This window comes from Ammodytes marinus, assembly GCF_949987685.1.
Source record: "Ammodytes marinus genome assembly, chromosome: 2".
NCBI lineage: Eukaryota > Metazoa > Chordata > Actinopteri > Uranoscopiformes > Ammodytidae > Ammodytes > Ammodytes marinus.
Genome location: NC_137231.1, coordinates 32,154,879 through 32,167,378, shown reverse-complemented (window position 1 = coordinate 32,167,378; position 12,500 = coordinate 32,154,879). Strand labels below are relative to the sequence as shown.

At 35.5% G+C, this 12,500-nt stretch overlaps 1 protein-coding gene across 1 annotated transcript in view; it reads left to right on the top strand.

The window, feature by feature from the left end:
- Window positions 1-1,824: 1,824 nt before the first annotated feature.
- anxa3a (annexin A3a) overlaps window positions 1,825-12,500 on the top strand; it is a 17,044-nt gene continuing 6,368 nt past the window's right edge. The window contains exons 1-7 of the mRNA XM_080038881.1: window positions 1,825-1,871; window positions 3,841-3,872; window positions 4,512-4,559; window positions 6,326-6,413; window positions 6,731-6,825; window positions 8,365-8,478; window positions 8,966-9,056. Coding sequence (XP_079895007.1) covers window positions 3,861-3,872; window positions 4,512-4,559; window positions 6,326-6,413; window positions 6,731-6,825; window positions 8,365-8,478; window positions 8,966-9,056 — 448 coding nt within the window. The 5' untranslated portion in view covers window positions 1,825-1,871; window positions 3,841-3,860. The remainder of the gene's footprint in view (window positions 1,872-3,840; window positions 3,873-4,511; window positions 4,560-6,325; window positions 6,414-6,730; window positions 6,826-8,364; window positions 8,479-8,965; window positions 9,057-12,500) is intronic.

Sequence of the window (12,500 nt, the reverse complement as noted above, 5' to 3'; positions counted from 1 at the left end):
CATGCAGTATTTGTCCTCATGAATTTCAAAATCAAAACCATCAAACCATCCAAAGTATTTTTTTATTTTAAATTTACTTTAAAATCTTTATTTTTAACACTCAGAAGTTAGAAAGTTGGAACATTTTACATGTGATATTTTTGGGACAACGAATATGTTTTAAAACCCCCCGTCCACACATGACTTGAGCGCTTTAGCCTTACTACTGTTTCCAATACGAATAATCACTTTTTAAAGATATGTATTTTATAAGATACTCTACGTGTGTCTGTCTGCCTTCGTTTCTGCCCAAAAACACAAAAATCATTCACGTGTTTTTTTTTAATCAACCCCCTGAACACATCACAATTTTTCTCTTATTATTATCATGTATGATTATGTTACTATCTTATGCTGTATTATGCTAAACTCAGCTACTGATGTACCCATGATGTTAAAGTTACTGTAATTATTTTTCATTGTAGTGTGTGACACTGGAGTTTGGAGAGCGATGCAAAATGAAAAAAAAATCTCATTTGTTCTCTCCTGTTTTCATTCAACTGTGTGTGCCTATCAAAAACTTAACACGGGAACAGGAAAAAAATTGGGATATAACAATATATTTTTGGTGCTATCATATTGTGGAAAATAACTACGATGCTATCAACATGATGCCTGTATTTGGTGCCTTTTTTTAGTAATAAAAAATACATTTGGAAAACATACGATTGTCTTGTTTTAAATGTTTGTTCATAATTTTTCGACTATTTAAACTTTCTGTTTTGGAGATTAAGTGAAAATTGGGGGGCGCCCTTAGCTCAGTTGGTAGGGCGTCCCCCCCCCCATGGGCCTCGGCCAGCAGCGGTCCCGGGTCCGATTCCAGCCCGCGGTCGTTCTCTGCATGTCACTCCCCTCTCTGCCCCATTTAGACTCTGTCTCTACACTATCAATGAAAGCATAAAAATGCCAAAAAAAATATCTTAAAAAAAATTATAATAATTGAATCTGACATCCGTGTAGATAAAAATTTACTTTATTTACAAGATTTTCTACATATATTTTAACATTAATTTTCCATGTAATAAAGATGCCAAAAGTGTTTTTTAGGAATCGGCTAATATGTTACTCAACAACGTAGGATGTGATGAGATGAAGTATGTATAGGCTACATGTTATTTTTTGTACTGTATCGAAAACTATAGCATTTTATCTTCATATATGCTATCTGAAAAAATGCCTTCCGTTTTTTCCATGGGTTGAAAAATGCCTTAACACTTTCTAACAGCCAATACAATTATAGACTAAGAATAACAATAATCAGTAGAACCAAGATATCCATCCGTAAAGCTGAGCAACTAGAGACTGATAACTTTTATAAAGGTTACTAAATACTCAACTGAATATTGGTTTGAAGGAAAAACAATAAGGAATAGCCTAAACATTTCAATAAACTGATTTTTAAAATTTGAGTAAAATAATTTGAAGGCCCCTAGATTATATTATTATGAAGAAAGTTATAATTTCTTGTTATATTTCAGAGGCAGGCTCTTTAAATATAGTTTTAAATATAGATATCTGAAATGTCCCAGCAGTCCCTGAATGCATCAATCATAAACAGGCCGACATTAGCACTCAGAATATATCTGTTGGTTAAAATAAAATTGAAACATTTGAAGGGACCCTAGATAATATTCAAAATAAAAACAATCATGTAATATCTCTTGAAGCAGGTCGTTTAAAATGTATATATCTGAAATGTCCCAGAAGTCCCTGAAGGTATCACCAGCGCATTCTGAATGGGCGTTGCCGCTTGAATCGTCAGGTAAGTTTCCAGTGTCCACAGAAACATCGCAGGTGTGGCGCATCACTTTTCCGGTTCAGACTCCAACCAGGTGAGTCTCTCATCCGTGTATTTCACTCTGTCCTTGATTCTTTTATTGTGTTTTAAACTTTTGAATTCACTATTTTAGTATTTGACTGTTAGTGACGTCAGTATTTAAAATTAAATGGTGGAAGGTTAGGTTTGTACTACAAGTGATTAATTTTCTTATTTTACTCAAAATTCCCCTAGCTAAAAACGTACTGCGGTCATTCTAAAATATAAGGAAGTCTTGTTAGCTTATTAACAGCTTGACAACCATTAATAGCCTATAGCCTAATATAGCCTATATTAATTATTTTTATGTATGTATTGTTGCTTCAATAAACAAAACAAAAAAATAATAGGTGAGACCCTCCTCCGTGTGTTTCCCTTTAACTTTGGTTAAAATATTGTTATTTAAACTTTTAATTCACTTGTGTATTTCTATGTTTGACAGTTAGTGACGTCGGTAATTTGAATTAAATAAATGGTGGAAGGTTTTTTGGCTAGTGGCTACACATAACAGGTGATGAATTGTCTTAGTAAACTCATCATTACTCGAGCTAAAAACGTACTGCGGTCATTCTAAAATATAAGGAAGTCTTGCTGTAGTTTTACTGTATAGCTTAATTACTTGACATCAATTGTTCTAATAGGCTTTTTATATATTTTTTAATTTCTTGTCGCTTCAATAAACTAAACAAAAGCCAGCAATCTAGTCAAGCAGTTTAGTGTGGATTTTGATTTGCTTTGAAAAATGTGATAAAGACTATATATTTTATTTATATGGGACATTATAATTTTACTATTACATTTAGCCATCTGTGTGTGTGTGCGTGTGCGTGTGCGTGTGCGTGTGCGTGTGCGTGTGCGTGTGTGTGTGTGTGTGTGTGTGTGTGTGTGTGTGTGTGTGTGTGTGTGTGAGTGAATGTGGTAAAAATCGGCTAAAAAGCGCTATATAAGTCAAATCCATTTACCATTTAGTTGTCATATTCATAGTATTTTTTTTCTAAATTATAATTTTTAATTTATCTGTGTTATATGTTTACTCTATGACTACCACTACAGCTGGCTTCAGTAATGAGGTTTTGAGGTGTATTTACTTTTCCATTTATCATACCAGCTGTCCACAAAGGCAAACATACATGTATGTGTCAACACTAACAGTAAGACCGTGATGTTGATTAATGTGGCAAATCTTGACAGATGCTGGTCAGGACATTTCTATTAATGTTGTCTTATAATGCTATTCTATTTTATATATATATATAATTGTTTTATTGACGAAGCTGAGTCGCACAATAATCCCAATGTACCTGTACTGTCTTGTACCTGTGCAAATGGCAATTAACATATATTCTATTCTTATATTCTAGCCAATCTACACACAGGCATCAGAGTCAATTTTAAATATCACAAAGCTAGTAGAAATCGAACATTCTTGAAAAGATAATATAAAGTACCTTAAAGTGCTTTAGTCTCATTCTTAGTACTGTACAGAGGAAGATTTAACCCATGTGTGGTAATGTTAACTGAACTTTTTATTATTATTGTTAAGATTTAAAATTTTGATTTTGTTGGTGACTTGATATCAGCAAATGCCCCAAAAACAAAAGTTAGCAATTCATTTTGATTAAATTTACAAGAAAACAAAAAATTACATCCGAATTCTGGCTTTATTGGCAAGATTTAGACTTCATACTGTAAGTGGTAAAGTCAACAGAAGTGAATTTGATTATTTTATTGTGACACTTTTTCTATTTTTTATTTATTATTATTATTACTATTATTATTATTATTATTATTATTATTATTATTATTATTATTATTATTATTATTATTATTATTATTATTATTATTGTGCTATTAGGGTAGGCTACATCTCTAATGAACTTTTGCTTTTTTATGAATGAAGTTTGGTGAGAATATACAAAAAGCTTTTCAAAATAAATCACACATTCTTTTTTACTTTTAACTATGGATATCTTTTATTTCTAAAGAGGAACTTCCTGTTGCCATCATGTCTTTGTGGGTAAGTAAAATTGATTTAATTTTTTAAAATTTGTACTGATAATATTCACATCAAAGTGCCATTTACAGTAAGTAGATTGATTGATTGATTGATTGATTGATTGATTGATTGATTGATTGATTGATTGATTGATTGATTGATTGATTGATTCAATTTTATTTCAGACATATCAAAAAAGAAAAATTAAAAGCATGAAAAAACAATAAAAAAATATGTTCAATACAATAAAAAAATATGTTCAAATGATTTCACAAATAAAAATAAACAAAATAAACAAAAAATAAACAAATAACATATTGAATTGATATGCCTGAAAAGGAGTAGGAAGAAGTATAAACTTATTTGATTCTACCCCTTTTCCACAGCTCAATAACTTTATAATACTTTTTTATATATATATATTTTTTTATATTTATACAATCCATATGTCCATATATACATATATCAAGCTCCATGTTCTCAATGTTTAAATGTTAGTTTGTCTGGTTGTGTTTGTGTCTGTGGTTGTGTTTTTGTTCTGTTTAATCTGTGAGATGCAATGATGCACTGTGCCCAAGACGAGTTAACCTTGTTGAACCTTGATATTCACTCTTCTATGACACATTTAACCCAATTAAAAACCTAATTATTCCTCCTCAGGATGACTTGGACAGTCTAGTGAATACACCCTCCTCTTTTGAAGCCACAGTAAGTCCAAACTTAAACTACTACACTGATATAATGCCTCGTTTCCACCGAGTAGAGCGGGTCGGGTCGGAGCGGTTCGGTCCGGGTAGTTTGGCTTTTCATTTGCCAAAAGTTGGGTAGGGTACGGTTTAAGCGCACCTAACCGCTCTGAGCCGCTCCCGATCTCAGTACTCCTCCGTAGGGGTACTAGCGGCCTGAAAGCGGGCCGAAAATGCATGAGAAGGCGGAGCTACACACTGCCGTCATTTGATTGGTCGAAAGAATCATTTCCGCCATGTGTAGATCTCGGCAAGAGTGAAGAGAGTCTTGTGTTTTGGCGAAAATGTGAGCACAGCTCTGTTTATTGTGTGGTGTTTTTCCTCGTCAATAAATTAATCAGTTGGTTACACTGTGTCCCATAGTCACGTAGCTGCTGCAGCCAGCACTGTTCGCTCACTGTCTCTATGAGTTGCGCCGAGCGGTCTCTGTGTGTTTACGCCATAGATAGTAGTAAAATACACGCTCACAACAACACGGGGGGAATACATAAAGAAGCGGCTGGTTTGAATCATCTCCGCCGTTTGTAGTCACCTCGGCTAGAGTGAAGAGAGTTTTGGCGAAAATGTGAGCGCGGCACTGTTTATTGTGTGGTGTTTTTCCTCGTCATTAAATGAATCAGTTGGCTACACTGTGTCCCACTGCTACGATGTCACGTAGCTGCCGCAGCCAGTGCTGTTCGCTCACTGTCTCTATCAGTTGCACCGAGCCGTCTCTGTGCTCACAACACGGGGGGAATAAATAAAGAAGCGGCTGGTTTGACCAAGCAAAAACAAGAGACCGCTGGCTTGACCACAGTTGTTCCCACAGCCCGATAGTTTGACCCACATTCTGGCGTCGGCTATCGCAGTCCAGCCTAAACCCCGCCCTACCAGTAAGGGTAGGGTCGGCGGTGGAAACAACACCGAGATTCTTAAAAGTGAGCTGTCCCGCTCTGAGCCGCTCCGATCCGACCCGCTCTACTCGGTGGAAACGAGGCATAATGCTTTAAAAGGTGACATTAAAGGTGGAGTCAGTGATTTTTGGAGGAATTTTTCAGCACACACACAGTATGGACAGGTAGCAGATCGCAGAGGAGATATTCACTGATTTTGACAAACCCTATGTTCCAATCTCCATACTATCTACTATTTAGTATGGTAGAAAAAAGATTTAGGATGTCCCAATTCTTGTGGCCCGATACAGTATGCTTAGAAATACCCCGGATGTCTACTATATCCGGACGAGATTTTTAGTGTTGAAAACAGCATCCTATTTGGGCGATTCTGACCCACAATCCAGTGCGCACCGGAAATCATAACATTGCACAGGCGCTATATTATGATGACATAAATGAGTAAAAGTATGTCCCAAGTGTATGCCCACTGCATCCTAACTAGATTATCTTTTATGATCAGATGTAGTATGTAGAATAGAAAAAAAGGAAGAGTATGCTATTTGGAATGCAGGGAAAGTGATTTTGTCAACAAGCGTTCTCCAGAATCACTGACTACACCTTTTAATTATTGCACAAAATAAAATAAAATAAAATAAAATAAAATAAAATAAAATAAAATAAAATAAAATAAAATAAAATAAAATAAAATAAAATAAAATAAAATAAAATAAAATAAAATAAAATAAAATAAAATAAAATAAAATAAAATAAAATAAAATAAAATAAAATAAAATAAAATAAAATAAAATAAAATAAAATAAAATAAAATAAAATAAAAAAATTTGTTTTTCAGACTGGAGAGAGGGGAACCATCAAACCCAAACACGGCTTCAATGCAAATGAAGATGCTGAAGCTCTGAAGGATGCTATTGAAGGAATTGGTAAGCAAGCGCATACTTACACACTCACTCACTCACTCACTCACTCACTCACTCAACACTAATTCATTATAAACTTTATCTACAGACCACCTATAGCAGCAATACAAACAATAAAATGTTAAACAATAACGTTGATGTCTTGCCTGATCATGGCTATAAACTTTTAAAGCCAAATTATCGGCCAAAACGTTGTGTGTGCCTTTTATTAGTGTATTTTTTTTTCTGAGCATTTAGCTGTTGTGCGGACTTTACTTACTTTCTGTTGATTGAGCTCACCACGTGATTTATTTTTAATTTTTTTTCTCCAAATCTTTCAGGAACCAAAGAGAAGGTTCTGGTTGAGATTCTGACCCAGAGAAGCAGCGCTCAGAGACAGCTCATCTGTGAAGCTTATCAGGAGGCTACTGGAAACGTAAGATGTCTGTCTGTCTGTCTGTCTGTCTGTCCGTCCGTCCATCCATCCATCCATCTATCTATCCATCTATCTATCCATCTATCTATCCATCCATCCATCTATCCATCCATCTATCTATCTATCTATCTATCTATCTATCTATCTATCTATCTATCTATCTATCTATCTATCTATCTATCTATCTATCTATCTATCTATCTATCTATCTATCTATCTATCTATCTATCTATCTATCTATCTATCTATCTATCTATCTATCTATCTATCTATCTATCTATCTATCTATCTATCTATCTATCTATCTATCTATCTATCTATCTATCTATCTATCTATCTATCTATCTATCTATCTATCTATCTATCTATCTATCTATCTATCTATCTATCTATCTATCTATCTATCTATCTATCTATCTATCTATCTATCTATCTATCTATCTATCTATCTATCTATCTATCTATCTATCTATCTATCTATCTATCTATCTATCTATCTATCTATCTATCTATCTATCTATCTATCTATCTATCTATCTATCTATCTATCTATCTATCTATCTATCTATCTATCTATCTATCTATCTATCTATCTATCTATCTATCTATCTATCTATCTATCTATCTATCTATCTATCTATCTATCTATCTATCTATCTATCTATCTATCTATCTATCTATCTATCTATCTCAAAGGTTCAGATATGTAATTGTGCAGGTTTCACATGTTACATTGAACAGAGGGTGTGTGTGTGTCAGTAGCAGTAGGGACTGACCTGTGTGTTTTGCTGTAGGCTGAAAATCCTTTGTGTATTTGCATGGGTGTGGTTGGGAGGATGGTTGCATTCTGAAAAGGTGTGTTCCCTTTTGTGCTGTTGACATACTGAGGTAACTTCTTCTTCCCTCAGACAGGCGGGGTGTCACTTTAAGTATACTCAAGGCGTGTTCGACTGCATTCCAAATCGCATACTGTCTCTTTTTTCTATTCTACATACTACAGCTGATCATAAAAATAATCTAGTTAGAATGCAGAGGGCATACACTTGGGACATACTTTTACTTATTTAATTCATCATAACATTGCACCTTTATCCTGCCTCTTGGTTATATATCCGTAACTGTCAATACAAGGTTAAAATACCCCAAAAATTCTAACAGAAAAAGTATTGTAACATTTTAAATAAAGTTTTAAAAAAAATTCACATTACAACTGCATTTTTTATTTATTATTTAAAAAAAAGGTTACAGCGGAAGTGAAATTCAAAACTACGGAAGCCCAGAGGAGTTTACACACATCCAAATTAGGATTCATTTATTGTTGCAATAATAATATTTAAAAAAAAACATACATGGTTCCATTACAACCGACATGTCAATAAAAGGTTAAAATACCTAAAAATGTAAAAAAATAAATAAAAAAAAAACACATGTTCACATTATAACATACTGTGTGTGTGTGTGTGTGTGTGTGTGTGTGTGTGTGTGTGTGTGTGTGTGTGTGTGTGTGTGTGTGTGTGTATGTGTGTGTGTACATCGTAGGAACTGAAGGACGATCTGAAAGGCGATACTGACGGAGACTTTGAGCATCTGTTGGTGGCGCTCGTCACTCCACCTGCTGCATTCGACTGCCACGAAGTCATGCGCGCTATGAAAGTACGTTTATATATATATATTATTTATTTTTTTCCTCGGATGGTTTCTATTTTAATATTGTCTGTATCAGGAAATTAGGATATGAAGGTTAGTTTATATATATTTTAGCATTATTATTTTTTTTTTTACAATGTATTAATTGTAAAAAAAAATTTACACACACAAACAAACACCTGCACCATCATAACCTATAACATTTAAAAAACTAAACAAAACAAAAACAGAATTGACAAAAAAAAATAAAAAATCTATCCCTATTTATATATATCAAATATTTTATATGAAGATTTCAATTTTATTTTAATTTTATTTTTTATTTAGCCTTTATTGGATCAGGCAGGTAATTAAGAACAACATATGAACAAATCCTTCTGTGATAACCCTCAGAATAGTTCTGAGAATGATCATGGAAAGTGTAGATGATGTAGGTGCTTCAGAAGTCCATACAGGTGCTAAACTAAACTAACTAACCCGTGTAACGTTCCAGGGCTGTGGGACAGAAGACAGCACCCTGATAGAGATCTTTGCTTCCAGATCTGTTGAACAAATCAAAGCTCTCAACGAGGTTTATATTCAAGGTAAGGAATACACACACACAGCCTTATTTTATTCTATTTTATACTATTTTAACTTATCACTTGTTTATATATTGTGTTATATTGTATATATTACAGTCACTGTTCGTTCATTGTTTATTGTCTTATTGTCTAACTGTATGCACCTTATTCACCAAGACAAATTCCTTGTTGGTGTAAAACCCTTCTTGGCAATAAAATCCTTTCTGATTCTGATTTACATTCATTCACACACAGTCACACCACCAGTATGACTGTGTGTGAATGAATGGAACCTGGAACCCTGTAAAGCGCTTTGAGTGCCTTGAAAAGCGCTATATAAATCCAATCCATTATTATTATTCTGACACTGAAATAAAATACAATAATTATTATAAAATAAATGTATTAAAAGGTGATAGTCAACTGATATTTTTATGTACGTTTATTTGTTTAGTTTTGGTAAAAAAATGTGTTCATGTAGGGGGCGCCCTTAGCTCAGTTGGTAGGGCGTCCCCCCCCATGGGCCTCGGCCAGCAGCGGACCCGGGTTCGATTCCAGCCCGCGGTCGCTCTCTGCATGTCACTCCCCTCTCTGCCCCATTTCAACTCTGTCTCTACACTATCAATAAAGCATAAAAAAGCAACAAAAAAAATAATAAAATAAAATGTGTTCATGTGCATTTTGTGTCAAATCCAAAAATACCTCATATACAGTCATATGAAAAAGTTTGGGAACCCCTCTCAGCCGGCATTATAATTGACTCTGCTTTCACAAAAAAATATATAAAAGTGGTATGTCTTTAATTGACCAGGAACAGCTAAGTACTGGGATGTTTTCCAAACAAAGATTTTTTGAAAAGCAGTATTTGGTTGTATGAAATTAAATAAAATGTGAAAAACTGGCTGTGCAAAAATATAGGAACTAGAGGTGGGCATAGATTAATTTTTTTAATCTAGATTAATCTAGATTAATTTTGGAATTAATCTAGATTAATCTAGATTAAAATGTCTCATTTGAATTCAATCATAATATGTGTGTGCTCCCTAAATAATGACTCAAAGTAAGTCTTTGAGAACGTGTTTCTCAAGCTGTGGCGCATCAGACCAGGGGCTCATCTGCTTGAGGAAGCTGTTCTACTATGATAATTGGTGATGAAAATAAATAATGTTCAACAAGATGTTACTTAGTAACGCGTTACCGGCATCGGACCTCTTTTTTCAGTAACGAGTAATCTAACGCGTTACTATCTCCAAACCAGTAATCAGATTAAAGTTACTCATCAAAGTCACTGTGCGTTACTTTTTCTGTAATTTTCCTTAGTGAAACATTTTACATAACTGCACAAATGACTGCGATTGCGATTTTATGTAAATAAATGTGCACGCATGTGTCTCTAAACGCTCCAACTGCTCCAACCGCTCCTCTCGTCTTTTTGGTAGCGCCCCTCTCTGACATGCAGCGTGTGTGTGTGCGCCTGTGTCTGTGTCTGTGTGTGTGTGTGTGTGTGTGTGTGTGTGCAGCAGCAGCATTACGGCCGAACTGTGGCGCAAAACAAAGTTTTCCCCCCGATGAAATATAGCGTCTGCTAAGGGGATATTTAGGATTCGGGTACGGTGACGTTGAAGAGATAGAAGTGTTTAAAACTTGGAAACTTATAGTCACGTGGCGACCGGTGGCCACACACACCCACCCTGCGTTCCAATACCCGATTGTGTCGTGGGCAAGTGATGGAGAGAGAGAGCGGCGGGTGTGTGAGAGAATAAAGGCTCCTCAAGTGTCAACAACGGCCCCCGGCTATTATTATCTCCCCTGAGCCGAACAGGAGGTGGAATAAGAGATTAGCGGCGATATTTTTTTTATCGCCGATAAGAGTCTTGCGTTAACGCAGCACGTTAACGCCGATAACGGCCCACCACTAATAGGAACCTTTGTGGTTTTGTTGATTGTAATGCCTGTAACAGCATGTACAACTGATGACTTTAAACACAAAGTTGGTTGGGTTATGTTGTTAAGCCTTGAACCTCATAGAAATGTCTGTTTAATCATGATAAAATGTATTTTAGGTGCCTAAATGCAAGTTGCACTTCTCTTTGACTCTCTGCTGAAGTGAGACAGAATGGGATCATCAAAGCAGCTCCCAAAAGATCTGAAAAACAAAGATTGTTCATTGTCATGGTTTAGGGGAAGGCTACAAGAAGCTTTCCCAAAGGTTTCAATTGTCAATTTCGACTGTAGGGAACGTTGTCAGGAAATGGAAGGACACAGGCATAGTGGCAGTTAAACCCAGGCATGGCAGACCAAGAAAAAAACAGGAGCGGCATAGGTGGAGGATTGTGAGAATGGTTGCACACAACCCACAGATCACCTCCAAAGACCTGCAAGAACATCTGGCTGCAGATTGTGTATCTGTACATCGTTCAACAATTCAGCGCAATTTGCACCAAAACATCTGCTTTTTATAAAGACCAAATAACTTAATTTTTGTCTCATCAGTCCAAAGCATTTTCTTCCAATATGAATCTGGCTTGTCTAAATGAGCTTTTGCATACTCCATGCAACTGTATCTGTGGCGTGGGCGCAGAAAGGGCTTCCTTCTCATCACCCGCCCATACAGATGTTTTGGTGCAAATTGCACTGAATTGTAGAACCATGTACAGATACACAATCTGCAGCCAGATGTTCTTGCAGGTCTTTGGAGGTGATCTTTGGGTTGTGTGCAACCATTCTCACAATCCGCCGCATATGCCGCTCTTGTACTTTTCTTGGTCTGCTAGACCTGGGTTTAACTGCAACTGTGCCTGTGTCCTTCCATTCCCTGACAACGTTCCTTACAGTAGAAATTGACAATTGAAACCTTTGGGAAAGCTTCTTGTAGCCTTCCCCTACACCATGACAATGAATAATCTTTGTTTTTAAGATCTTTTGGGAGCTGTTTTGATGATCGCATTCTGTCTCACTTCTGCAGAGAGTCAAAGAGAAGTGGAACTTGCATTTAGGCACCTAAAACACCTTTTATCATGATTAAACATACCTTTATATGAGGTGCAAGGCTTAACAACATAATCAAACCATCTTTGTGTTTAAAGTCCTCAGTTTTACATGCTGTTACATGCATTAAAATCAGCAAGACCACAAGGGTTCCCATATTTTTGCACAGCCAGTTTTTCACATTTTATTTAATTTCATAAAACTAAATACTGCTTTTCAAAAAATCTTTGTTTGGAAAACATCCCAGTACTTAGCTGTTCCTGGTAAATTAAAGACATACCACTTTTATCTTTTTTGTGTGAAAGCAGAGTCAATTATAATGCCGGCTGAGAGGGGTTCCCAAACTTTTTCATATGACTGTATCCATCCGTAAACATTGAATTTAGTTGGCAACAGTTTGGCCCACCCAACTGTAGCTCTGAACATTCCGTCCCATCCGCTCCCATTATAAAATCTCAAAAGATGAATTTTACATAT